Below are 27,792 nucleotides of genomic sequence, written 5' to 3'. Positions count from 1 at the left end.
GAAGTGCAGTAAACGAGTCACATGCTTCACTTTTCAGCTCCAATTCCACGGAGCGATCCAGTCCGGCTTCAGAAAAGCTGAGGGCTCTGATCTCCCCCCCTCCCTTTTATCCCCTCTGTCTGTCTCCATATATAGGCTATTATTCCATATTATTCTCAAACCAATCTAACTGCAGTTTAAATACTGCAAGCATGTAAATACGCTACACTATAGCAAGATCAAAGTGAAAAGAATGTTCTAAACACATCAGCTAGAAAAATATAGCCTATCCCTATGATGAGATTAGATTGGTGAAAGTTTGTCCAGAATGATATCGTTTTGCTACTTTTTCTTCTCCCCTGCTGCACAGGTAGGATGATTCAAGATTCAAGATTTTTATTGTCACTCCATGGTACAAGTATCACGTGTGAAATTCTTGTGCTGTGGACTCCGTTTACAACATAGTGCAAATAGTACAAATATAACAGGGCATATGGGTGCAAAAACAACAAGAGACACAACAAGCATGAGGCAGTATAGTGATAAGACAAGTCAGAGACAGTGGCATATTCACTGCACATAGGTGCACGTGTCGGGTGCATACTTTAGACGTGCTTAAACATTTTAAATTCTGCGTATTTGACATACAGGTGCAAATAACATATTCCTTATTAAACATACAATTAAACTCGGCATTTTAAATTCGGCGTATTTGACATACAGGTGCAAATAGCATATTCCTTATTAAACATACAATTAAACGTTAGACATACGTAATGGTAGCAGCTACAGTACGGTACAGTGCGGCTACTACACTATTTGTGTATGTTAAGGAGTCTCGTGGCCTGCGGGAAGAAACTGTTCCTCAAGCGATTTGTGCGTGCTTTCGGAACCCTGTATCTTCTCCCTGAGGGTAGCAGGGAGAACAGGCTGTAGCAGGGAGAACAGGCTATGATGCACATAAATATAGCCTACATTATGTAAAGTCATTGCATAAATGTGTTTTTATTGTAAAACTAAAATGTGAAGTAGAGCCAATTTATTGGAGCGGACATCACAGTAGGACATGACAGTAGAACCGTGTTACACTGTCACTCATCTAAATCACGTTAAATCTGCAAGGGATATATATAGCCCCAATATGACATATATGTTTCACATAGGGTGGTGTTTTCATTTCGATGTTTTATTTGGTCCAATATTGAAATGTTCTACAATTGCAGGTTGTGTTAACATTACACATTATTTAGATATACCTTTCTATCTATTTTGGCTCATTTGGTTGCTATTTATTAGCGAAATGGATTAGCCCAATGCATGCTGGGAGATTTCACATGTGTGGCTGTTGCAGAGAAGCCAGGCAGTGAATGTTTGGCCAGAATTATCTCGTTTTCTCTCGCCTTCACTGCACAGGTAGGATCATGCAACAGCCTCTGAATGTCACGGGCTCAAAACTGTCATGTTAGAAAAAAACGGTCATGCTGTTATACTATGTACGGTATAACAACTTATTTTGTTCGGACTTGTGTTGTGTCTGTCTGAGCGAGGGAGTCAGAGAGAGAGAGAACCGGCAAACTTTTTTTCAAGCAGTCGTATTGTGCCTGTCAGACTGATGAGCAAGAGAGAGGGAGTGACACAGAGAAGGGGGACAGAGGAGAGGCAGAGGAGCGCTCCGCGCAACCGGCGCACTGAATAGGCCTGGTTTTCAAAAGCGCAAAGCGCTAAATTAACGCCAGGAGTGAAGATATCATTAGGCCGGTATTTAAGGCCGAAACGCCAATTCTCGCCCATTCTGGGACTGCGCCACGCCTATTTCTCGTAAAGCGCAATTCGGGGCCTAAAGCCATGTTGCTATCTTCCCGAGGAAGGCGCAAGGCACTTTTTTTGCGTTTAAGGCCAGTTTTTACGCCAAAGGCCTGTGGGAGAATAGGGCCCATATTCTACTACTATAATTGGAGAGCTGTATGTCCGTCCATATGTACAGTATGTCCACCAAAACACTTTTCAGGGGGTGGCATGAATCTGGTGCGGGGAAGGGGGGGGGGGGGGGATGGGTGCGCCATAGGGGGCGCTACGGCAATGTTTTAGTAGATTTTAAATTGCCATAACTCGCACACCATTGCTCCAATCGCCTCCAAACTTTGTCAAACCACTGTTCAGGGGTCTGACATAAGTTTGGTCGCACCTTAGTGCATGTGTAAAGATGGAGTTAAAAAGTGTGATTTGCTTAACATCTGTGTGATTACATTTACAGCACATGTGAAGCAGGGAGGATGATAAACTGCACTCAGCTCAGCTGTAATGGTAGGTAAAACATTTCACTGTAAAATCCTAGAATTTGTATTACAATACATTCTTGGTAGGCATTATCAAACATGTGATGGATCAAACCGAACATGTTCACATAAAGGATAATAAAAAAATAAAAAAATACCACACATATATATATATATATATATATATATATATATATATATATATATATATATATATATATATATATACGGTATTTACTTACCTGGGTCATGTTTTCAGATCATTTGCCATCATGTTGCCCAGTTTGTTTGTTTTTTCCTTTTTTTCAATTCCAGGATAGTAGTGTATTCATACAGCATATGTCACAGCATATATCACAGTATAACAGATTATACAACACTTTACCACCCCTGCTTTTTCTCCCCAAAAACCCCTTATTCCCCACACCCCTTAGATTCTACTGCTTATATAAAATGTATGATAATTGTCGACTTGATATAAATGATACGTGCATACATATATAAATATACACATGCATAAACATACATCTACAAACAGTTCAAATGTTTACACACACACACACACACAATACAGTACACACACGTACACAGCGACTGCGTATACGGTACATACGAACATGTCTATCCAAATGTTGCCCAGTTCTAATCAAGATGCCATCAATCTCACCACTAAAGATTGACTTAGCTGTCAAGGCTGATGAGTTGGCTAGATGTACTGCTCTCAATACAATCCTCCAAGACAGTCAAACAGAGCTGCTCACATTATAGTGAATGTAAAAGGCCCATGGTGCTATAGTGATGCATGAAGCAACGTGAAAAGGAGAGCACTATGAATAACTTCCAGTATTTTGTCTTCTCCTCCACCTCACTGGTTTACTCCACTCTATCTCTTCCCTCTGTCCCTCCTCACACACACACACACACACACACACACACACACACACACACACACACACACACACACACACACACACACACACACACACACACACACACACACACACACACACACACACACACACACACACACACACACACACACACACACACACACACACACACACACACTCCAGTGGATGGCCAGTGGTCACAGTGGACTCCTTGGGGTCAGTGCTCGGTGTCGTGTGGAGCGGGGCTCCAGTCTCGGTACCGGTTCTGTTCCAGCCCCCAGCGCTCCGGCAGCGGCCTGCCCTGCCTCGGACCTCACCGCCAGGACCAAGTCTGCATCGGCGCCCCCTGTGACCGTGAGTCAAAGGCTACGGTGGTACACTTATGGCTCATTTCCACCACATATAACAGCACAGTACAGGTTACTCGATCTGGTATTACTCGGCTCTACTTGATATAGACTCTGTTTCCATAGCAAGTTTACTTGCCTCCGCCCACACCTGGTCGTCATAGCGACCGCATATCTGCCCTCCGCCCATAGCCGAAGTAGGCTATAAGTATAACGTTAAAATGAAATCCATACACAGAACTTTTAAACTGATTATGAAATACTGGTGCCTCTAAATGACCTACAGTGTACATGGGCAAATGTGACAATCGGCTAGGAGAATGGATATCACTTTGTTGTTACTCAAACTCGCATGCATGCACTGCGTGGGGACGGGAGAGGCGCCACGGGGAGAACCCCAGTGGCAACTCAACAGGCAAGACCGCGACTTTGCCTGCGGCCTAGCGGAGCCAACTACAAAGGGCTTCCCGAGGAGCAGACTTTTTTCTCTCTCAAAACAATTGAAAACCACCGCATGTTAAAGCTGAGCAAGGAAATCGATTTTATTTCACCAGAGCCGAGGGCAGCAACACAAAATAAATAACTTCTGGAAATAACAGAAGAGAAGGTAAGCCCCACTAAACTGGTATCCAGCATTGACAGTAGATGCCTACAGTAAACACGATTCTGCCTGACCAATCAGTCGTCTGCAGTGTTTTCACGTCACCGTATGGTACCGGGTCCACAGCCCTAGAACCTCAACAGAGCAGGGACCAAAAGCAGCACGACTCAACCCCGACTCAACACGCGGCTGTGCGGGGCCGCGTTGATACCAGCGGTGGAAATGGGCCATTAGCATTTCAATAGGATTAACTGTTAGGCATCTCCTGCAGTTCTTTTTTTTATTATTAAACCTTTATTTAACCAGGTGAGTCCCGTTGAGATGACAAGATCTCTTTTTCGAGGGAGCCCTGGCCAAGATAGCAGCAATACAGTTTCAACAACACACACAATCAAATATTAAAAAGCACATAGGTCAAAGCATACAGTGACAAACTGCAGACTCAAAAGCCTAAAAGGCAGACAGGAACACACAAACAGCACATAAGGAAACATTAAAACACATAAGTCAAAACATGAAACAAAGCACAATAAAACAAAACAAAAAGTAGCAAAAAGTAGCAGCTCGCAGAATCCTATGACTAGAGTTAGAAGGAGATGGGCCTACCTTTGGAAGCACTCACAACCTCCATTTGAATCTATCAAACCCTTCACTAGATTTTTAGACATTCTAATGGGGACCAGCTCAGCTAACTGCAAGTCTCTCTGCAAGTGGTTCCAAGCTGCAGGGGCAGAGAACATAAAGGCCTGCTTGCCAAGCTCAGTGCAAACCTTGGGGACGGACAGTAAGAAGGTGTCACTTGAGCACAGACAGTAATTACTAGATTTTGTGGTGATATACCCACAAAGGTAAGAGGGAAGCAGACCAAGGATGGACTTGTAGATAAAAGTGTACCAGTGAGTAAGTCTGCGCAGGGCCAGTTGGAGTTATTACCTCCGCCATGCAGTTGGCTTTGGCTGGAGATTATTTATTCGCCTCTTGTCTGTCTGTCTGTCTGTCTGTCTGTCTGTCTGTCTGTCTGTAGGATATCTCAAAAAGGTATGAACGGATTTGCACAAAACTTGGCAGAAAGCTTGGTCATGGGTCACCTTAGAAGTGATTAACTTTCCACACCAAATGGCCAACAGGGGGAGCTGTAATGGGCGTGTCCAAACGGATTCATGTAACACCACAAAACTTTGCAGAAAGGCTAGTCATGGGCCAAGGACAAATTGATTAACTTTCCACACCCACTGGCCAAAAGGAGGTGTGGCAAATATAGACTTTAAAGTCCAAATGAGACATAATTGTCTACTATATCAGCCAATAGTTCTCAGCTTGTTTTTTGTTCCCATTCCACGATGTGTTGGCTCCTTCCAGGTGACGGTGGCTGGAGTCAATGGAGCAACTGGACGGACTGTACCAAGTCATGCGGTGGGGGTGTTCAGAGCCGGAGGAGGGAGTGTGACAGCCCCAGTCCAGAGGGGGAGGGAAATTACTGCGAGGGGCTGGGAACTGAAGTTATAGCCTGTAACACTGCCCATTGCCCAGGTAGATATATATTCTGTGTGTGTGTGTGTGTGTGTGTGTGTGTGTGTGTGTGTGTGTGTGTGTGTGTGTGAGTGTGTGTGAGAGAGAGACAGTATGACTGTGTATATGCATAGTGCAATTATTACTGCTTTGAGGTGTTCACTGAGATCATAGCCTGCATTTTCTGCATGTTCATTTTAACACGTTCACTGCCATTGACGAGATATCTCGGCTTACAAAATCCAACGGTTGACTGCCAATGACGAGATATCTCGGCTTAAATTTTTTTTATTTTTTTTTGACGGTGGGACGTGGATCAACGCTCCCCACGTCTCCTATAAAAATATTGGAGCCACCGAACGTGTACGACCCATTCCACCGACCCACTAAGTGGCGACAGTCCTCTCCAAACTAGAAAAAGCAGAGCCAAAACTGCAGGGGAACGCGCGATGAAACCATTCTCATACTGTAGAATGGATTGGCGAAAACGCTTTCGCTTTCGCGCTGATTGCTGGCGGTGAGGGATTGCAAATTTGCATAATAGATTACGGGTGGAACACACTTTGAAACACGCAGCATAAATAAGACCAGAATCGCAAAAGCTTCATCAAAGCTCTCAACCGAAACTCCAAGAAACGAGCGAGCCCATCCAGACTTGCCCAGCGGCCGCCAGCAGACAGGAGCAGCAGCAAAGCAGTGAGCCTGGTGACGCGAGGTTACAGCAGCAACAGAAACGAGCTTGTGACACGCCCGCTGCAGCCAAGAAGAACACACACGGAGGGAGGAGTTTGAAGGAGAGGGGTGTTTCCTGCTGTTATGGAGGAAATTACTGTTCAAAACTATTGTTTAGATGTCTGACGTCTTACTGATGCCAAAAATGAATGGTTAAAGTGACTGTTCTATCGAATTTCACAAAAAGCCGTTTATCTCAGAATACATTTTCAGACGCTGAAACCATGCTGTATTCAACTGCTAATGCTTACATAACTACTAACTCTACAAACTAACTCTTTTAGACAGAGAAAGCACACATTCTATTAGTTCTTTTGAGATATTGTGTGTTCACAAAATCCTAACAGAAATGAATCCTCGGCTCTTGAAAGATGAGCCAGAATCCTCAAAAAAAAACCTTGGCAGAAGCTAACTACAGTATTGAAAAACGGCTGGCAGTGAATGTGTTAAGTGTGTACATACAGTGTTTTAAAGTGTTATTTAACCAGGCAAGTAAACCATTCTCATTTACAGTACAGTATGTACAGTATATGTGTCTGCATATTGTGTTCTGGATATACTCAATTTCCCCTAGGGGATCAATAAAGTTATTCTGATTCTGATTCATACTTTATCAAGAATCTACTGTGTGTGTGTGTGTGTGTGTGTGTGTGTGTGTGTGTGTGTGTGTGTGTGTGTGTGTGTGCGCGCGCGCGCGTGCGTGCGTGCGTGCGTGCATGCGTGCGTGTTTCAGTGGCGCCGTGCTCCCAGGTCCCAGGGACAGTGTTCAGTAGCTGTGGTCCCTCCTGCCCTCGCTCTTGTGATGACCTGGCTGTGAGTTTCATTACAAACATGATTCCTGTCTCCACAACTTAACCACTAGTAGAAGATTGAGTCATGATTCCTGTCTCCACAACTTAACCACTAGTAGAAGATTGAGTCATGTGTGAATCTGATTCAATGAATGTTAAACAAATACATCTAATACAAATACCTATACCGGAAACGGTACTATATAGACTACGGCTGGGTGGGCCAAAAATCATATCTCTGTATTTTTAGGCTGAATGGCGATACATGATATGTATCTCGGTATTTTCTACAAAGTTGGCTCACATGTGAGATGTCACAAGTACTTTTATTAAAACAAGACTGATCAAAATAAAATGCTAAGACAAGGTTTCCTTCCCAGTTTTAAAATATACAGCTGCATAATATATCAGCATGTCAATGAAAGATTATATAAAATAAATAGCTTATAATAAATAAAAAAAGTACAGGTTTTCCTCTCCTGCTTAACAAAATACACAGCTGTGTAAATATTAATAATAACAATACAAACATGTAAACAGAACAAAAAAGCCTCGGACCGCCTCGGGCTTCAGGGATGGTGGCAGGTTACAATGTTACAATGTTACAATGGTACCACATGTTACATGATCAAAGGCCTTTAAAATAGGTTACAATGTTACCACTGCAACCCATGATGTTACATGATCAAATGCCTTTAAAATAGGTCTTAAAAATAGGTCCTCTCCGGTTTCCTATTCATAGCTTTCAAGGGGTGTTACGTGCTGCCGGGAACGCCCACCTGGCGGTCAAAAAAAAACTTGTTCATTCCGCTGCAAGCCGAGTTGACTAGTTTCTCACGCTGTGTTTGTTCAGCCGTTTGTACACACGTCTTTGCGGCCAACATTTCATCAAAGGTAAGCTCAAGTAACGTTACAATAATGATTAAAATACCCCGTTAACGTTACTTGAGCTTACCTTTGATGAAATGTTGGCCGTAAAAACGTGTGTACTTTGATGGTAGAAAAAAAGCCATTTGCCCTCCCCAGCGACTGAACCACGTCTAATCACACAAATCCACAACCTCCTCCTGTCTGAGTTTTCTTTCTCCGACGGGATTCTGTAAAAGCACAAGCCAGGCGTGTCTCCTCGTCGGTTAGTGCAACCGATAGCACAACAGGTATCCGGCATTTTGGCTGAACAAACACAGCGTGAGAAACTAGTCGACACGGCTGGCAAGTTTTTTTTTTGACCGCCAGGTGGGCATTCCCGGCAGCACGTAACGCCCCTTGAAAGCTATGAATAGACCCCTTGCGTGAGATCTCAAGTACATCGATTACAAGCACATACAGTAAGCACCTTATGTGGCTGGTAGCATCACTGTAATATTGAATGTTCATTATGTACGTATGTTTTCGTTTCGTTTCTTTTCTTGTGTTTGAGCCTGTCTTTTTGTTTTGTTTGTGTTTCTTTAAAAGAATTGAAAATAAATAAAAAAATAAAAAAAGAAGGCTTCTCCAAATAATTGAACCATGGTTTTTATTTTACAAACCAGGCATTCCTCGGCAGTGTGGACCGGCGCTGTCTCCCTCCATGTTGCAGGAGAACTGGAGAGCAAGTGGGGCCGGGTTTGTGCATGTGCACAGAGGGAACATGAGGACAGGGTTGGTCAGAGAGTGTGAGAGAGTAGCGAGAGCAGAGATGCAAACACAAACGCTTTATTAATGGAATCACAAACAATAGTGGTACTATATAAACGGTATTGTCTCATCCTATATCTCATTAGAAAATATATCGATATACTGCAAAAAGTCGAGATACCGCCCAGCCCTAATATAGACGGTAAAGTGCTAGTGGGATTTTGTGTGCGAAGAGAGAATGTTGAATGATGATCATGTTGATGATGATGTTATTCTGTCATGTCCAGCACTGTGACTGGCGGTGTGAGGCAGGGTGCTACTGTACAGAGGGAAAGGTGCTGTCTGCTAACGGGACGGCCTGTGAAGAGAGAGAAGCCTGTCCCTGTCTGGACCTCAGCACTGGACACCGGCTGCAGCCAGGAGAGACCATCACAGCCCCTGACGGCTGTAACAACTGGTCAGAATAATACACACTTCTATTCATGTACACATTTACACACTCGCACAGACACAATTGAAAGTAATGACAGGACAATATAGGACTGGGCGATATGGACCAAAAATCTTATCTCGGGTATTTTTAGGCTGAATGGCGATACATTATATATCTTAGTATTTTCTCTGAAGTGGTCAAAATGTTCAGTCGTAAGTAGGGGTGGGAATCGCTGAGTAGCTCACGATACGATATGGTCACGATACTTGGCCCTCGATAACGATATTATCACGATACAGCGATTCTGCGATAATCGATATATTGGAAGACGATACATCACGATACCTGTGTAACTGAAGAGAAAAAAATACCCCTAAAAGGCAAGAAGCAGGTATTATGTATTTATTAGCAGAATTGACATGAACTCTCTCAGAGTTCACTCACTCACTCATAACATTTTCGATACCACGGAGGAAAAGTTACACATTAAGTCTTTTTATTATTATTATTAAAACAAGAAAACCTATATAACCTACCTACCTATATAATTTCAATCAGGAGAGACTAGAGACCAAAGGATGAATAAAGTGATATTTATTATAATAAAGTGAATAATTTACTACAGAAAGAATGTTGAGAATAAAGTATTATTAGTCTTTGGCGGTTAGACACCGCAGGGAGATCTTGAGAGAGCTGCACCAGCCCAGATCAGCATCCAGATATATCCCCCTGCAGTGTCTAGATACTGGTGGTGCTGGTGATCTCCTTCTGAGACTCATGATGACTCTCCCGACTGAAGAATGGGATAGGTCTGCGATGACCGGGAGGAGAAGGGGAGGAGGAGGGTGCGAGCCTGACAGCAGCGATGATTGAGAGGCTGAATGAGACAGAAACAAGCATATTTAAGGAACCCGCCTCCAAGCAATTGGCTTACGACTGGGTTGTGGAGCAACGTGATAGGCTTACACTGGAGGTGCGTAGGGTGAGAGGTGATGAGAGCAGTGATGTGACACTATGCAATTGGTTAACAGAGACTGGGCGGCAACCAGCTGATTGTTCATTGAAACCCGGAAATTGACAGCTTATTATGATCTTGTGAGTAGATTGAAGAGTGGAGATATAAAGTGAATTAAGGAAGTGTAAAAGATATTATAGTCTTCCTGCTTGAACTTACGTTGAGAACTACATTTCTAAAAGTAGATATTAATGAGCAAACATTTCCATTCATGTAGCCTACAGTATTTATGTTTTTGTTTCAACTACAAACATAAATAAACGTCAACTTGAAACTATGTTTCAACTACCACACACAGCATATTTTAGCCTGTTTATTTAAAAAAAAAAAAAAATTTTTTTTTTTTAAATAAACATATCGATACTTGGTGCCAGTGTATCGATAACGTATCGCAAGTGGAAATATCGCGATACCGTGAGTATTGATATTTTGTCCCACCCCTAGTCGTAAGTCAAAGCCACATGTGAGATGTCACAAGCACTTTCATTAAAACAAGACTGTCAACAAAATAAAATGCAACGACAGGCTTTCCTTCCCTGTTTTAAAATACAGCTGCTAGGGCAGGGCGATAGTGGTTGGTTGGTCCACAAAAAGCTGCTGTTGGTTAGTCCACAAAAAGTGCATTTTGGAAATTTGAGATATCTGGTCGCAACTATTGCGAATTTGCGCTTGTTTATAAATAATCATCAGTATTGTGGATATAATGACTAATGGCCCATTTTCACCGCTGGTATGAGCGCGGCCCAGCTCGTCTCGCTTTTTTGTCTCATTCCACCGATCAAAAACGTGGACAGCCCGGGTTGAGTCGGGGTTGAGTCGTGCTAGTTTTGGTCCCTGCTTTGTTGAGGTTCCAGCGCTGTGAACCCGGTACCATACCGTGACGTGAAAACACTGCAGACAACTGATTGGTCAGGCAGAATCGTGTTTACTGTATCTACTGTCAATGCTGGATACCAGTTTAGTGGGACTTACCGTCTCTTCTGTTATTTCCATCAGTATTTTGTGTTGCTGCCTTCGGCTCTGGTGAAATAAAATCGATCTCCTTGCTCAGCTTTAACATGGTGGTGGTTTTCATAGCTTGTCCTGATGAAGGCCACTGCGTTGGCCGAAAGATGTTGACGCTTTTATAATAATATAACGTGACGTGAGGAAAATGGCGGCTGCTTGAAATCCCTCGCTACCACAGCGTCTGAAATGTAACTTATTTAACTTGTTTAGAGCGTTATATACTCTGTATCTCGGCACGTAACATTATACTTCCAGATGGGGGATAAGAAGAAACAAATATCCCTTGTTGGGACGAGGTCTATGCAGGCTACTACTCTTAAACAGGGCGCCGCCAACCAGGACAATGGCGATGAGACGGACAATGAGACGGACAAGCTGAAAGCGGAAATAACTAAAGTGTACAACTTTCTAACTAAAATGTCCGAGGAGCAAAAGCACAAAGTTGGAGAAATACAGAAATCTACCGCGTCAATGGACGGTAAATTATCTGCTATCGCCGCACGCCTCGACGATGTGGAAGGCCGTCTTGATTTCCTAGAGGACGCTGAAAGAGCCATGAAAAAAGATCCACCAGCCACAAGAAATGAGCTGGGAAAACTGCGCCAGAGGATGGACGATTTAGAGGGGAGAGCCCGCAGGAACAATCTAGTTTTTGTGGGGTTCCCTGAAACAAGTGAAAATAACGACGCCAGCACTTTTCTAACTAAGGTAATTCCAGAGATAACTGAAGCTGTTTTCCCTAATGGACTGGAGATTGATCGCTGCCACAGGGTTGGAAGGCTGGGTGTTGAAAGGGGGACCCGGCGCGAGGGAACGCCTGATGCCCGTCCGTTTCATAGGCCCATTATTGCCCGCTTCCTACGGTTCCAGGATAGAGACTGGATCATGCGTGCAGCCAAGGACAAGGGGAAGATTACTTGGAAGGGACATCATATTATGATTTTCCCTGACTACGCCAAATCAGTGAGTGATAAGAGGCGACAGTTTAAGGAATGCAAGGATCTGCTCCGAGGACGAGGCATTGCTTTCTCTCTGGTTTTCCCTGCGGTGTTGGTGGTCCGAGATGCTCCGGGTGGTCGCAAGGAGTTTGACGACCATAAGAAGGCACTTGAGTTTATCCACGCTCTTTGAGCTCGCATTAAGCCGAGAAAGCTAATCTCCCCCCTCACTTTTTTTTTTTTTTTTTTTTTTTTCTTTCTCTCCAATTTCTTTTATTACTTTAGGGAAAGATGCTTTTTGTTGTTGGGGACATTACGCGCGTTGTGCAGCCGGATGGCGTCTGTGCTAGAGTGATCTCTGTGTTTGACATTGTTTGGTGTCGGACTCCAAGCTACAGGCTGCAACAGCCAGACCCGACAGAGCCTACATAGCCTATCAGTTCGGCCTGGCTTATTATTGAACCCTCTTCATTTCCTCCAAAGACATGATTTTTTCTTCTTTTTTCCTAAACTGAGGGGGTAAATTTTATTTTATTTTTTCCACTCTGCCCTATGACATGTAATATTATTTATGTTGGTTGGTTGTTTGGGCCGAGCTATTCAAAATGCAACCAGTAACGATTTGATTTATTTTTATTGATTGATAGCTTGACTGTTTTTTTTTTTTTTTTTTTTTTTTGTGTGTTTGTGTGTGTGTGTGTGCGTGTGTGTGTGTGTGTGTGTGTGTGTGTGTGTGGGTGTGGGGAAGGGGTTAGAGGGGGTACATTTTATTTTTTCTACTCTGACCCCATGACATGCAAGTAATATTATTTCTGTTGGTTGGTTGTTTGGGCCGAGCTATTCAAAATGCAACCAGTAACGATCTGATTTATTTTTGTTTGATTGATAGCTTGACTGTTTATTTATTTTTATTATTATTATTATTATTTTTTGGTTTGAATACGCATCTTCTCTGTGTGTGTGTGTGTGTGTGTGTGTGTGTGTGTGAGTGTGTGTGTGTGTGTGTGTGACTGTGTGTGTGTGTCTGAGACGGGGCCGAGCTATTCAAAGTGCAACCAGTAACGATTTGATTTATTTTTATTGATTGATAGCTTGACTGTTTTTTTTTTGTGTGTGTTTGTGTGTGGGTGTGTGCGCGTGTGTGTGTGTGTGGGTGTGGGGAAGGGGTTAGAGGGGGTACATTTTATTTTTTCTACTCTGACCCCATGACATGCAAGTAATATTATTTCTGTTGGTTGGTTGTTTGGGCCGAGCTATTCCAAATGCAACCAGTAACGATCTGATTTATTTTTGTTTGATTGATAGCTTGACTGTTTATTTATTTTTATTATTATTATTATTATTTTTTGGTTTGAATACGCATCTTCTCTGTGTGTGTGTGTGTGTGTGTGTGTGTGTGAGTGTGTGTGTGTGTGTGTGTGACTGTGTGTGTGTGTCTGAGACGGTGTGTGAGAGAGAGCAACAGCGTGGTGAACTATAGGTTTTCTGCCGAGTGCAATATCTGCAGCAGTGTCTGTAGCCTATGGTGTGTGTGCGAGTGTGTGTGTGATGTGTGTGTGTTGGGGGGGGGGGGTTATTATATGATGTAGCATCATTCTGTTATTATTTCGCTCTATATGAATCTAATGCTGTGGGATTTGGAAGGCAGCCGCTTCCTAATGAATCACGGACTACATTTCTTTTTTGTTTAGTTTTCCATTTAGCTTAGGCCTACAGCTTAGTTAGCTTGACAAAGGTCGTTTTTTTTGTTTTTTGTTTTTCTTTTTTTTATTCTCGTTAATCGTTTGGTTGTTGGGTGGTCTGTTTTGTCTATTTTGTTTCTGATTGTTGTTGTTTTTATTATCTCAGTATCAATGCAGTCTCTTTTTGAGGGAAAGTTTCTCTCCTACACATTGTTTGTTTTTGTTGTGATGTTGGTGGGTGTTTTGTTTTTAAGGTCACACGGCAGTGAACAGATTTTTCCACAAAATAAATATGTACCCTAGCATTAATAATGGGTTAAGCCTTATGAGCTTCAATGTTAAGGGCCTTAACAACGTAGTCAAGAGGACGAAAGTGTTAGCCTTTATTAAATCTAAGAAATGTGATATAGCATATTTACAAGAAACGCATTTGTCTGACCATGAAGCTAAGAAATTACGTCGGGGCTGGGTTGGAACGGTGTATGCAGCTAGTGGCACTTCAAAGAGTAGAGGGGTTGCTATTCTGATTAATAAGCATGTGCAGTTTAAATGTCTAAGAGAGACTAGGGATGATGCTGGGAGGATTGTAATTGTCCTTGCTGAAATTCAAGGCCACTCTGTTATTCTTGGCTCTGTTTATGCTCCGAACCAGTTGGATCCTTCTTTTTTTGGGTTATTAGAACGTAAATTGGGCGATATGGGCGATTTTCCAATCCTGCTGGCGGGTGATTTTAACCAGGTGTTTGATCCCATTCTTGACCGTGGCCCACCAGTACAGCGCCCCCGTAGGCCTGCTAACCCTTTGCAGGATATGAGGATAGGTTTGGGGCTTGTAGATATTTGGCGTCTGTATAACCCTTTAGCAAAGGACTTTACTTTTTATTCTGCTCCTCATAAGGTTTACTCTAGAATTGATTTTTTTTTAATATCCACCTCAATGGTCTCCTCTACACTCTCCTGTGCTATTGGTAGTATTCATTTGTCTGACCATGCTCCAGTGATGCTGTGTATCCTCCCCTTTAGTAAGGCTCGTAGGACCCCTAGATGGAGATTTAATTCCAGTTTGCTGCAGGAAGATAATTTTAAAGAGGCCCTGAGGGCACAGATAGATATGTTTAAAGAAACACATTTACCCTCTGCCCCTTCATCAGGAGTAGCTTGGGAGGCTATGAAAGCCTTTCTTAGAGGTTATATTATACAATATGCATCCTACAGGAAAAAGGCTAACATTGCAAAACAAGTTGAATTGGATAAACAAATTAAAGTAGCAGAGAGTTCATATGCGAACGACATGACTTCCTCTAATCTTATAGCTCTGACCAGACTGAAATACGAGTTTAATTCCATTCTTACTGAAAGGGCAGAGTTTGCGCTGTTTAGAGCCAGACAGAAACACTACGAAGAGGGGGACAAAGCGGGTAGGATGCTGGCCAATTATATTAAACAAAGGGAGTCTATGAGCGCTATTCCGGCTATTAGGGCACAGGGGGGTAGTTTGGTCTCTGATGTAACTGAAATTAATAATACATTTAGGAACTCTTATATTCAACTCTATACTTCAGAATCACTTGCAGAGGATGAGGAGATAACTTTATTTTTGCTTAATATAAATCTCCCCTCTCTCTCTGAGGAGCAACGTGCTATGCTGGATGCTCCTATTATTGTAGAGGAGATTTTGGAGGTCATACATAACTTACCATTAGCTAAATCACCTGGCTTAGATGGGTTTTCAGCAGAATTCTATCACTGCTATGCTGCAGAAATAGCTCCATTATTACTTGATATGTATACTGAGTCATTAGAACGGGGTTCCCTACCCCGGACTTTGTCAGAGGCACTTATTACTTTGATTTAAAAAAAAGGGAAAGACCCATTAGACTGTAAAAGTTATAGGCCTATTAGCTTAGTTGGGTGTGATGGAAAAATTCTCTCGAAGATCCTCGCTAAGAGAATGGATAAAGTTATCTCCTATCTAATACATAAAGATCAAGTCGGCTTCATTCATTCCCGCAATTATGTCGATAATGTTAGACGTCTAATTAATATAATGTGGGCTACACAGAATGAACAGATGCCTATGGCAGCCATTTCTCTTGATGCAGAACGTGCCTTTGATCGGGTAGAATGGCGTTATTTGTTTTTGACTTTGAAGTCCTTTGGCTTCGGTAATACATTTATTGATTGGATACGGTTAATATATACTCGGCCTCAAGCTGCAGTCCTGACCAATGGTATTATTTCACCTCCTTTTGAATTAGGGCGGGGGACAAGACAGGGGGATCCTTTGAGCCCTGGGCTCTTCGCCCTGGCAATAGAGCCTCTAGCTTCAGCTATTCGCCTAGACCCAGCTTTCCCTGGTATACAGATTGGTCAGGATTTGCATAAGCTGATGTTGTATGCAGATGACATTCTTCTATTTGTTTCAGATCCAGAGAGGTCCCTTTTTGCATTATTTAAGATAATAGACTCATTTTCCAAGCTCTCAGGCTATAAAGTTAACTGGCTGAAATCGGAAGCTCTTCCACTAACGGCTTATTGCCCCAAATCCTTGTTTCAGTCTGGAAACTTTAGATGGCCCACGGAGGGCATTAGATATCTGGGCATAACCTTCCCCCCTAAGCTCTCAGAGCTAATTAGTATAAATTTTGAGCCATTGCTAGGTCAATTTAAAGTAGATATAGAGAGATGGGCCCCCCTTTTAATTTCAATGTGGGGTAAGGCTAACATTGTGAAGATGACTTGTGTACCAAAGTTTAATTACCTACTTCAGGCACTGCCAATAAGGATTCCTCTGAGGTACTTTAAGCAGTTCGATAGGCTTTGTAATACATTTCTCTGGAACAATAAGCGCCCTAGAATTAACTTGCGTAGGTTACAGAGGCCAGTGGACCAGGGAGGACTAGGTATTCCAAATCTGCTTTTATACTATCAGGCTTTTGGTTTGAGGCACCTGGCCCATTGGACTCTACCTCCTGAGCGCGCTCCACCGTGGTTTTCTATGGAAAAGGCCCTCTGTGAGGCTATCCCCTCTATTTATTATATATCGGCAAAATTGCCGAAGGATGCCCAGACTCACCCAATACTCCAGCATATGCAATGGATTTGGAAAAGGTCGGCTGTAATACTAAATTTTGATCCTTTTTTGAATTTGTCTTCAGGTATCTGGCTGAATGCTAAGCTTAATATAGATAAGAAACCATTTATTTGGAAGGTCTGGGTGGATAGGGGCATCCTTGTTTTGGGGGACCTTTACCTGGGGGACAATATAAAATCATTTACTGCTTTACAACAACAGTTTGATTTACCTGAAAGCCAGGGCTGGAGGTATCGTCAAATGAGGCATCTGTTAATTCAGACATTCGGACTGCCTCCTTCCAAACCTCTGAACTCGAATACCCCCTCTTTAATTCTGGAGTTATTTGGAAGTGGACACGAAGCTTCAAAATACTATTCCATGCTTTTGACTCAATCAGATACTAAGTTTGGTTTTCTTAAAGTGGGTTGGGAAGTTGATTTGAATATGTCATTTTCTGATGAGACATGGAAAAAAATCTTAAGGAATGTAAAGAAAGTGTCTAGGGAGATTAAAACAAGACTGATCCAGTTTAAGATTATAAATAAAATCTATTGGACTCCTGCAAAGCTATTCAGAGCTAAGCTGAGGGAGAGCCCAGAGTGTTGGAGATGTAACATCACGGATGGTACTCTGGTACACCTTATGTGGGCTTGCCCTAAAGCCCAATATTTTTGGACAGCCATTCACGAAAAAATTAAAGGGATAATTGGGCAGGATGTTCCATTCTCTTCTAGTTTGTTTATTCTTGGTGATCCTCTACCATTGCACAACCTCCCCAAGTCTGAAGCAGACTGGATCCATACAGCTCTTATGCTTGGCAGGAAAATTCTAGTTCATGAGTGGAAGTCGGCTGATTTACCCTCAGTGAATGTATGGCTCTCTCAGCTGGGGACGGTGGCAGCATACGAGAAACTCTCTCTTCGTCTCATTAACCAGTCGGAGAAATATGTTCAGAAATGGGGGAAATATTTGGATTTTGTGAATGGACTATGATGGGAAGATGTTTTATTTTATTTTATTTAAGCTGATGTTTATGCTGGGGGCTTTTGCAATGGTGTTTGTGGGCTGCTGATGTGACACTGTTTTTCTTTTATTTTCTTAGAATAGTGGTTAGGTTTAGTTTGATTTTTGTTTTGTATGTCTTTATTTGTTTGTTATATATTTGTGGTTCTTTTGGACTGTATTGTTTATGAAAATACGAATAAATAATTGATCATAAAAAAAAAACATGGTGGTGGTTTTCAATTGTTTTGAGAGAGAAAAAGTCTGCTCCTCGGGAAGCCCTTTGTAGTTGTGTGCTGTGCCTGGTGAGTTGCCGCCGGGGTAGAGGCTTCCCTTCTCCCCGTAGTGCAACTTCCGTCTCCCGCGCAGTGCATGCATGTGAGTTTGAGTAACAACAAAGTGATATCCATTCTCCTGGCCGATTGTCACATTTGCCCATGTACACTGTAGGTCATTTAGAGGCACCAGTATTTCATAACCAGTTTAAAGTTCTGTGTATGGATTATTTTAATGTTATACATGATAGCCTACTTCGGCTATGGGCAGAGGGCAGATATGCGGTCGCTATGACGACCAGGTGTGGGCGGAGGCGAGTAAACTTGCTATGGAAACAGAGTCTATATCAAGTAGAGACGAGTAAGACCAGATTGAGTAGAGCTGTACTGTGCTGTTATATGTGGTGGAAATGAGCCATAAGTGGGTAAAGGTAAATAATAGAACAGCTAGTACAGTCTGGTAAATTCAGAAAATTACATCACTTTACTCTAATGCAGCTTTTAAAACCAGGAACCTGGCCCAACAGCGAATACACGGACTCAGGCGCCTGAAGAAATTTGGGCTAAGTCCAGAAATCCTTACGGACTTCTACAGAGGCACCATTGAAAGCCTGCTGACTGGCTGCTTCACCACCTGGTACGGGAACTGTACCACCATGGACCGCAGGGCGCTACGGAGAGTGAGACGCGCGGCCCAGCACGTAACAGGACGTGAGTTGCCAGAACTGCATGAACTGTATAAACAGCGGTGCCTCAGGAGGTCCCTGAAGATCATCAAAGACACAAACCATCCCCACAACAGCCTGTTCTCCCTGTTACCCTCAGGGAGAAGATACAGGGTTCCAAAAGCACGCACAAATCGCTTGAGGAACAGTTTCTTCCCGCAGGCCACGAGACTCCTTAACATACACAAATAGTGTAGTAGCCGTACTGTACCGTACTGTAGCTGCTACCATTACGTATGTCTAATGTTTAATTGTATGTTTAATAAGGTACATGCTATTTGCACCTGTATGTCAAATACGTCGAATTTAAAATGTTTAAGCACGTCTAAAGTATGCACATGACATGTGCACCTATGTGCAGTGAATATGCCACTGTCTCTGACTTGTCTTATCACTATACTGCCTTATTGCTTGTCGTGTCTCTTGTTGTTTTTGCACTCATATGCCCTGTTATATTTGTACTATGTTGTAAACGGAGTCCACAGCACAAGAATTTCACACGTGATACTTGTACCATGGAGTGACAATAAAAATCTTGAATCTTGAATCTTGAAAAGACAACAGTTACATGTATGTCATTACGATATCCAAAATCTAAGACGATATCTAGTCTCATATTATGATATCAATATAATATTGATATATTGCCCAGCTCTAGGAAAATAATAATGTAGATATTTACTGTGTTTCAGCACCTGTGAGGGTGGGAGACTTAACTGCACCAGTGACCCCTGCCCATGTGAGTAAGGCCAGCTGTAGTTTAAATGATAACTGTTTCATGATCATTCAAATGATTTTTTTTTATGATTTAAATTTTATTGTAATTTTCCATTTGTTAACAGATAAAACACAATGTAACAAACAGATCTGCAAAACAACAACCAAACAGTAAAACCAAACAATGACAACAATTACAGTAATAATACAGGGTATATGCAGGAATCCCAAAGTTAAATTCAATACCTTTTATGACCTTTTTTAAGACTTTCAAGACCTCAAAGGCACTTTGGTCACATCATATCATCATCATATAGGTGTAAATCACTAACAAGGTTCATCACGATACAATATTATATAGATTCTTTGGACAACAATATATTGCTGATATCACAAAGTCTGGCATGATACAATTTCGATTCAATTCAGGGGTCTGCGATTGATATGGGACGATATTATATGCTCATTTAACACCATCAGCAAAATAGCTACCAAATTTAATACCTCTCAAATGGCTATTATTTTAATACTTTTTAAGGGCGATCAATGATTGACCTCCTTGAAGTATGAGCCAGAAAATCAGGCTGGCAGAGTCAATGTTATCTTTTAAATGACTTCTTATGACATATTTCTATAGACCTGCATTTATATTATACATTGATACTTTCTGAGACTTTCTCCTGTATTTGCCACTGTCCTTTATTGTGCTTTTCTTGTATAACCCTGTTTATGTGTCTTCTGTTTGTCTCGACTGGGGAGCACTTTGTAAACTTTGTTTTAGAAAAGTACATGTTATTGCTACTGGTCCAAGTATGATTAATCGACATTAAGAAAATTGAAGCCCGACTGGCTGGTGTGCAGGCTTTTGAGCCAAAGCAATCCTTACTGACTTAGTAAATATGGGCAGAACATCAGATGTCTTTCTTTATAGTTTCATGATTAAAAAAAAACTTTTATTCGCTAACATGGGGAAATTATTACTATATCTGTGATGGCTACATGTCTGCCTGTCCAGTATCAGGTGGCTGGTGTGAGTGGTCGGAGTGGACACCTTGCTCCAGGACCTGTGGGGCAGAGTCGGTGTCCCGCTATAGGAGCTGTGGCTGTCCTGAGCCCAAGGCTGGAGGGGCGGCCTGCCTTGGAGAACAGGAAATCCACAATGGGGTCGGGGTTCAGATCCAGAGACAGCCTTGTCCGGTCATCACCTTCTGTCCAGGTAGGGAGCAAGAAACTTCTATTCCAGAGTTATGCCTGAACTATCATTGGTCCTATTTTGGCTAAACATTGCTTACAGTCAAAATGTAACCAAATATTGAATTCACTGGCGGCTTAAAGCTGTTTTCATCAATGTCTCAATTATTTTTAGATGCAAGGCTTCGCTCCATGGTGACTTGATAAAGTGTCATTGTAATGTCTCCTATTTTGTCTTTCTCCCGCTGTGGTCTCCTTCTGCCCAGGTAGACAACTTAGAGACTTAATGATAATAAAGTGCATAATGGCTTTACTATCGCATTACTACTGTGTATTTTATTTTATTTATTTTATGCTATCTGTGTTATGTGAACGAGCAACTGTAACTTGTCCCAATTTCCCCCCGGGGATCATTAAAGTCTTTCTGATTCTGATTGATTCTGATTCTGATGATAAAGTGGCACTTTGATGGATCCCCCCGCTATCTTTTCCCAACTACTACTATCACCGGTTCCACTCCACTCCTCATCGCTTTGTGTTTTTCTGTCTGTCTCTCTGTTTGTCTGTCTGTCTCTCTCTATCTAGTCCATGGTTCATGGAGTCCCTGGTCAGCATGGTCGCAGTGTGATGGGTGTGCCGGTGCGTCCAGTCGCATCAGGGAGTGTAACAGTCCTCCCGCCAGGTTCGGCGGCCTGCCCTGCCTGGGAGAGAGCAGGCAGAGGCGCGGCTGCCATGACAACATCACCATCTGCTCAGGTTGGCTTACTATAGGACGACTACGGCTACTTATTATGGATCTACACAGAAAAGCACACAAACTTGCACTTCAAACTTAAGGTTGCTGGATGGAAATGATGACAAAATGAGAAAATGTAGTCAGCAAACATTTAATGCTTTGTGGAAAGCCGGGTTGATGTTGAGTGTTGGTCAGGAGTTGGAGAGAGGTGAGGGGAAACCAATCTCCTGATCCTCTTGAGCATTCCTTTATCTGTCTCTTGTTCTCTCAGTAGATGGTGAAGTCAGGGAGAGAGAGACAAAGACAACAAGCCTGCATGTCTGAAAGAGAAGATCGATGAAAACAGTGCTTTGCTGTACATGCTAATTGTCTGCAAACGGCACTTCCTCCCATGTTTTGCAGATTGTGGTGGAGGGCAGGAAGAATGGCCCTGTGGGAAGCCATGTCCTCGCTCCTGTTCAGATCTCCACGGTGACACCGAGTGCTTGGACTCCCCCGGGTGCAGCCGTACCTGCGGTTGTCCAGGTGATATGGTTCTGCAGGACGGAGTGTGTGTGGCCAGAGAGGAGTGTCGCTGCAAATACCACAACAGTACCGCTACTGGTTAGACCCTCACTCTGTTTACATGCAAACTGCAACCCAAGCTAACTAAAAATAATTCAGCTGTTCTGGATATAGTTTTTTACTTTGAGAAAATCAGCTTGATGTTTTAGTTGAATTCGGGCCACTTAGTTGATTCAAATCCTTTTGAAGTGTTATATGCTGTTTCAGTCAAATCTGGACATTTGTTGACATTCAGCATGCTATTGATTTGTTCTCTCTTGCTTGCTATCATTTTCTGTGTATCTCTTTCTCGCTCTCCCTTCCTCTGTCTTTGCTTTGCTCTCTCTTCAGGTCTTGACTCCAGTAATGCATCATGGGTATGGCCTGGTGGGTCTGATTGGCAGTTTGCAAATCCAGGAGACAGCCTCATCAGCGACTGCAAGAACTGGTACAGTAACATTGAATAGCTCTATAGCTTCTCAGACAAAGTTGTAGTATACTGTAAATAGTTTTTACATTAAAAAAAAAAACAAAAAAAACAAAAAGGTCATGCAGTACACATGAGAGTACATGGCATATACAGTAGAGCAGTGGTTCTCAACTGGTGTAGCCTCAGGACCCACTATTTTCCTTGTCATGAAGTCGCGACCCAAATTTCAGATTTTTTTTTAAACCACTCAAATTTATTGCACAAAAAATAGCGCATTAATTTAATACACAATGCCTTCATGCACTGTTATAAACCTCAAATGAACAAAAAAGTGCAACAGAAGTGCAACTAGGGCTAAAAACCAATTGAAATAAGGCAGACTTGAATTACAGGCCTATATGTTTTTAAATTTAAACAAGTCAAACTGGTCATGCTCAGAAAGTCTTATTTGAACTGTATGAAATATGAAATAAAAGGCAGACTTATCTTGAATTACATGCCTATATGTTTTTAAACAAGTTAATAATAATAATAATAATAAAACAAGTTAACCTGGTCATGCTAATCCAGTTTCAATAGTCTGAATTTAACTAATGAAATAAAAAGGAATCACAGGCAGGCTATATGCTTTTTAGTTAAACTGGTCATAACTTTTAATTAAACTGGGGCCATGCTAATCCAGTTTCAATTATCTGAATTGAACTCAAATTAAATATGAAATGAAAAGGCAGACTTCTCTTGAATTACAGGCAGAGCATATGCTTCAGCTTGTTAAACAAGTAAAACTGGTCAGGCTAATCCAGTTTCAATAATCTGAATTGAACTCAAATGAAATATGAAAAAAAAAAAAAAAAAAATTGGCCAATGTCCGCGACCCAATCAAAACGGCCCCGCGACCCACCTTTGGGTCGCGACCCACCAGTTGATAAATGCTGCAGTAGAGGGTTTTCACAGAATGGTCACTCCTCCACTTGAATGCTTTCTTTTCTGTCCATAGCAAACACTGCGACAGGAAGTGAGCTGGGGTTCAATTTAGAATGTTTTTGTTGTCAGTTTAAAACCGTCTATACATTTTTTTTTTCATCAGTTAAGAAGATTAAGTTCTTTTATCTTTATTTTTTATTTATTTTGATTCGCTTCCATTCTTCCTCACCTTCTCTTAGTTCATGTGATGCTGGGGTTTTGCAGTGTCACTCAGTCCCTGGTTGCCATGTCGACGGTGGCTGGAGCCAATGGGAAGCCTGGACGGAATGTTCACTTCCTTGTGGAAGCGGAGTCAAATTCAGGAGGCGGCAGTGTGACAACCCGTCCCCGCAGAGTGGTGGGAGGGGCTGTCTGGGTATTGCTGAACAGCAGAAGGACTGTAACACACACCCCTGCACAGGTATTTACATCTCACATGATATAAACCTGCTTTTTTGAAAAGAGGTAAACAGCTTTTTGTGATCCCAAATGACACATTGTTTTTGGAACTGAGCCTACAGCAGAGCTGAGCAATTAAGTGTTTAGCCAGACCAATGTCTGACCCAAGTTCAGTTGGGTTGGTTATAAATTATTCTGACAAATAAGGCGGACGAGCTTACATTTGATATTAGAGTAGATTCAGTAGATGTGTTCTCACATCCAAAACCATGTTATGAGGCACGTGCATTTGAGAATAATTTACCATAGAAATATGAAAATTTAAATTTAAATTGACACTAATTGGTCCTTACAGGAATTACAATATTATTACATAAAAATTCACAGTCCAGCCTGTTGCGTAATTTTGTTGTGTACAGTAATTTGTCCCAAGACTGCAGTGTGTTGTTTGTGTCTCAATGTGTACTTTGCACTGAGCTAGGGTGATTTTTCAGCTGAGGTTGAATAATGGAGGGGAAAAATATGGAGGACTGTATGTCTGTACTGTATGTATTTTTCTCCTTGCATATCTTGAGACCCGTTTGTCGGATCGACTTCAAACTTGGGGGATATGCTGCTGGGAACCTGACAGAGTGCAGTGCCAAATGTGGTGCAATTTGGACATGCACATAGTGATAGCCACCTACTGGCAACACAAAAAGTGGTTTGTCTCGACAAACAAAGTGGTTTGTCATGAAATAAAGGAGCAGAGAAGGAGAACATGTATTTTTAAGCTGAATAAGAAGCATTAATATTCAAGTCTGTCATGAATAAAATCAAGGGGAAATAATCAGTAGAGCTCAGTGATCTTAGTTAAGTGATATTTCTCAGAGATTTTTATGTGGCTATAATGAGTCACGCATTCGGAAATAATATCCTCTACGGCAGTGATACTCAACTTGCGGCCCGGGGGCCAGATGCGGCCCACGATAGGGTGCAGAGTGGCCCCCTGAAAATTCCCGAATTCACAACGAAAACTAAGGTTAAATAAAATTTGACGGAGCTCCAGCTAAATTGTCAAATATGGCTGTCTGCTCGCCACCCAGGCACACCCCAAAATCCTACAATCTGCTACAGAAAAATTAATATTAATGTTTATTGACTGGCCCCTTTCCTCCTGTCATTTTGCAAAAGTGGCCCCCAGGCAAAGCGAGTTGAGTATCCGTGCTCTAGGGCCACGCCACTTCCGGGAACCCCCATCCTGTGTAAGTAGGGTTGCCAGAGTAAAACCTGGCTATTTCCACAACTGCTTATGGATGAGCATCATCTGCTGCATGCCATCGAGAACCGTTGGTCGGATCGACTTCAAACTCTGGGAGTGTGCCCTATTGTGCAGTGCAGTGCCCTGTTTTCGTGCAATTCGGCATAGCGCCACCTACTGGCAACATAAAAAATGCTGTTTATCTCAAGAACCCGTTCGTTCGATGGACTTCCACTTTGGGGAGTGCGTGTAGGGGGACTCAAGGGAGTGCAGGGAGCTGAATTCCGTGCAATTTGGCATAGCGCCACCTACTGGCAACACAAAAAGCGGTTTATCTCGATAGCCATTGATCTGATCGACTTCAAACTTGGTAAGTGTGCTGCTGGGAACCTGACATAGAGCAGTGCAGAATTTTGTGCAATTCGGCACAGCGCCACCTACTGGCAACACAAAGAGTGGTTTATCTTGAGAACCGTTCATCCGATTGACTTCAAACTTGGGGAGTGTGCTCCTGGGAACTTGAAGTAGGGCGGCACTGAATTTCTTGCAATTTGACATAGTGCCACCTACTGGCAACACAAAAAGCATTTTATCTCGAGAAACATTTGTCTGATTGTAAATGGTAAATGGTAAATGGCCTGCATTTATATAGCACTTTTATCCAAAGCGCTTTACAATCAGTAGGTAGTCTACATTCACCCATTCATACACCGATGGCGGCAGGCTGCCACGCAGGGTGCCTACACACCATCGGGAGCAAGGAGGGTTAGGTGTCTTGCCCAAGGACACAACGACAGCAGCTGGGAGGGAGCGGGGATCGAACCGCCAACCCTTACGTCATTGGCCGACCCGCTCTACCTCCTGAGCTAAAGCCGCCCCCCGATTGTGACTTCAAACTTGGGGAGTGCGCTGTTCGGACCCCGATGGAGTGCGGTGCCGCATTTCATGTAATCATTAGCAGAGCCAGAGCTAGCTAGCTCTCCGGTCAGGATAATCTAAGCAGACAATGTTCTAAAAGTAATGTTAGGTTTAACCTGGATTGTGTTGACAGTGTAGTGGCAGCAACTCATGTTAAGGGCTTGCTAACCACTATGCCAAGAGAGGAAATTGGCAGCTTGGTGGAGCTGGCCACCAAGGGAGTGAGTTTTTATATTTGGGAGTGAGTTTTTTTGTGTGACCTTTGACCAAGTTTTTATTGGTTTTTCTTTTTGCTCCCATATAAGGAGACATTACATTTCATAATCAAGTGACAGAGAATGTTGTTGGTATAGCATAACACACGTACAACACAGTAATCAACACATATAGTGCATATGATTCAGAGAGATGGAATGAGATCCAAAAAAAATCAAATCTTTGTACCTCAGCTGAATTGTACACAAAATGTAGCACAAAATAACCGAAAATAGGCACATTAACGTGCTATGTCCTAACCAAATTTTCAAATAACAGTTTTTCTTTCTTTCCCGTAATTTATTCGAAAAAATAATGGCCCTCCTGTAAACCTAATCATAAGTTAAACCACTCTTTAACCCCCCCGTCTACCTTTGAACCCCCACCCACCCCTATCCAGCCACCCAAGTTGTTAATTCTATTAAATTATAAAAATATAATTAAACCTTATATGGTTGTCGTTGCCTCTCACATTTGAATCCCCCCCTTTTTTAACCTTTCATTTCATTTTCCATAAAAATGCAAATAACAACAATAATAATAATATTAATAATAATAATAATACTAATTAAATCGATGTAAAGGTAAATAGGTAAATAAATCAAATTGTACATGCAATATACACATTCACCCAGTAAATGGTAAAAAAAAATGGCCTGCATTTATATAGCGCTTTTATCCTAGTCCGAGCAGATGCCCTCCTCTCACCTCAAGAAGAGAGGCATCTTACCACGGAGTCATTGCGCCAAAGAACTAGTTGCCATGCCGCCATGCCATTTCATGCCAGGCCATTCTTGAATAATAAAGCTTGCTTGTTAATTCTACCCTCTGGTCTCTCATGATTGAAATGAAATTGTACATGCAATATACACATTCACCCAGTAAATGGTAAAAAAAATGGCCTGCATTTATATAGCGCTTTCATCCAAAGCGCTTTACAGTCAGTAGGTACATTCACCCACTACATTTACATTACATTACGTCATTTGACAGACGCTTTTATCCAAAGCGACTTACAATAACACATTTTTTGTCAGCAATAGAGCAATCAACTATGGAGCACAGTCTATGACAACTACAACTTCTGAAGGAACAGTGGTACAAGTTTAGGTTAGTGGTACAAGTTTAGGTTAGTTTTTTTTTTTTTTTTTTTTTTTATAAAGAAAGAGAGAGAACGAAGTTAGATCAAGAAGGGCCCAGATGGAGCCTGAAAAGGTGAGTCTTTAGTCTTTTCCGAAAGATCGGCAGTGATTCAGCCGTCCTGACCGAAGGTGGAACCTCGTTCCACCATTGAGGTGCCAGGGACGAGAAGAGTCGAGATCGGGATGAGCGACTTTTGAGCCCCCGTAGCGAAAGAGGGGCGAGGCGACCTGCACTGGTGGAGGAGCGAAGGGAGCGCTGAGAGGTTTGGAACCTGACCATAGATTGCAGGTACAGGGGAGCTGACTGGTGTACTGCCCTGTAGGCCAGTACCAGTGTCTTGAATTTGATGCGGGCCGAGATG

At 42.3% G+C, this 27,792-nt stretch overlaps 1 protein-coding gene across 1 annotated transcript in view; it reads left to right on the top strand.

Annotated features, from left to right (window-relative positions):
• sspo (SCO-spondin) overlaps positions 1–27,792 on the top strand; it is a gene marked incomplete at both ends in the record, with an annotated part of 269,200 nt that overhangs the window by 108,024 nt on the left and 133,384 nt on the right. Inside the window, 11 exons of the mRNA XM_083632012.1 lie at positions 2,234–2,283; positions 3,329–3,499; positions 5,453–5,623; positions 7,068–7,147; positions 9,030–9,199; positions 19,589–19,635; positions 20,629–20,829; positions 21,390–21,560; positions 21,943–22,131; positions 22,435–22,531; positions 23,677–23,897. Of these exons, the coding sequence (XP_083488138.1) occupies positions 2,234–2,283; positions 3,329–3,499; positions 5,453–5,623; positions 7,068–7,147; positions 9,030–9,199; positions 19,589–19,635; positions 20,629–20,829; positions 21,390–21,560; positions 21,943–22,131; positions 22,435–22,531; positions 23,677–23,897 (1,568 nt within the window). The remainder of the gene's footprint in view (positions 1–2,233; positions 2,284–3,328; positions 3,500–5,452; positions 5,624–7,067; positions 7,148–9,029; positions 9,200–19,588; positions 19,636–20,628; positions 20,830–21,389; positions 21,561–21,942; positions 22,132–22,434; positions 22,532–23,676; positions 23,898–27,792) is intronic.

Source organism: Poromitra crassiceps (genome assembly GCF_964638095.1).
Source record: "Poromitra crassiceps genome assembly, chromosome: 2".
Lineage (NCBI taxonomy): Eukaryota > Metazoa > Chordata > Actinopteri > Beryciformes > Melamphaidae > Poromitra > Poromitra crassiceps.
This window is presented reverse-complemented; position numbering and strand designations above follow the sequence as displayed.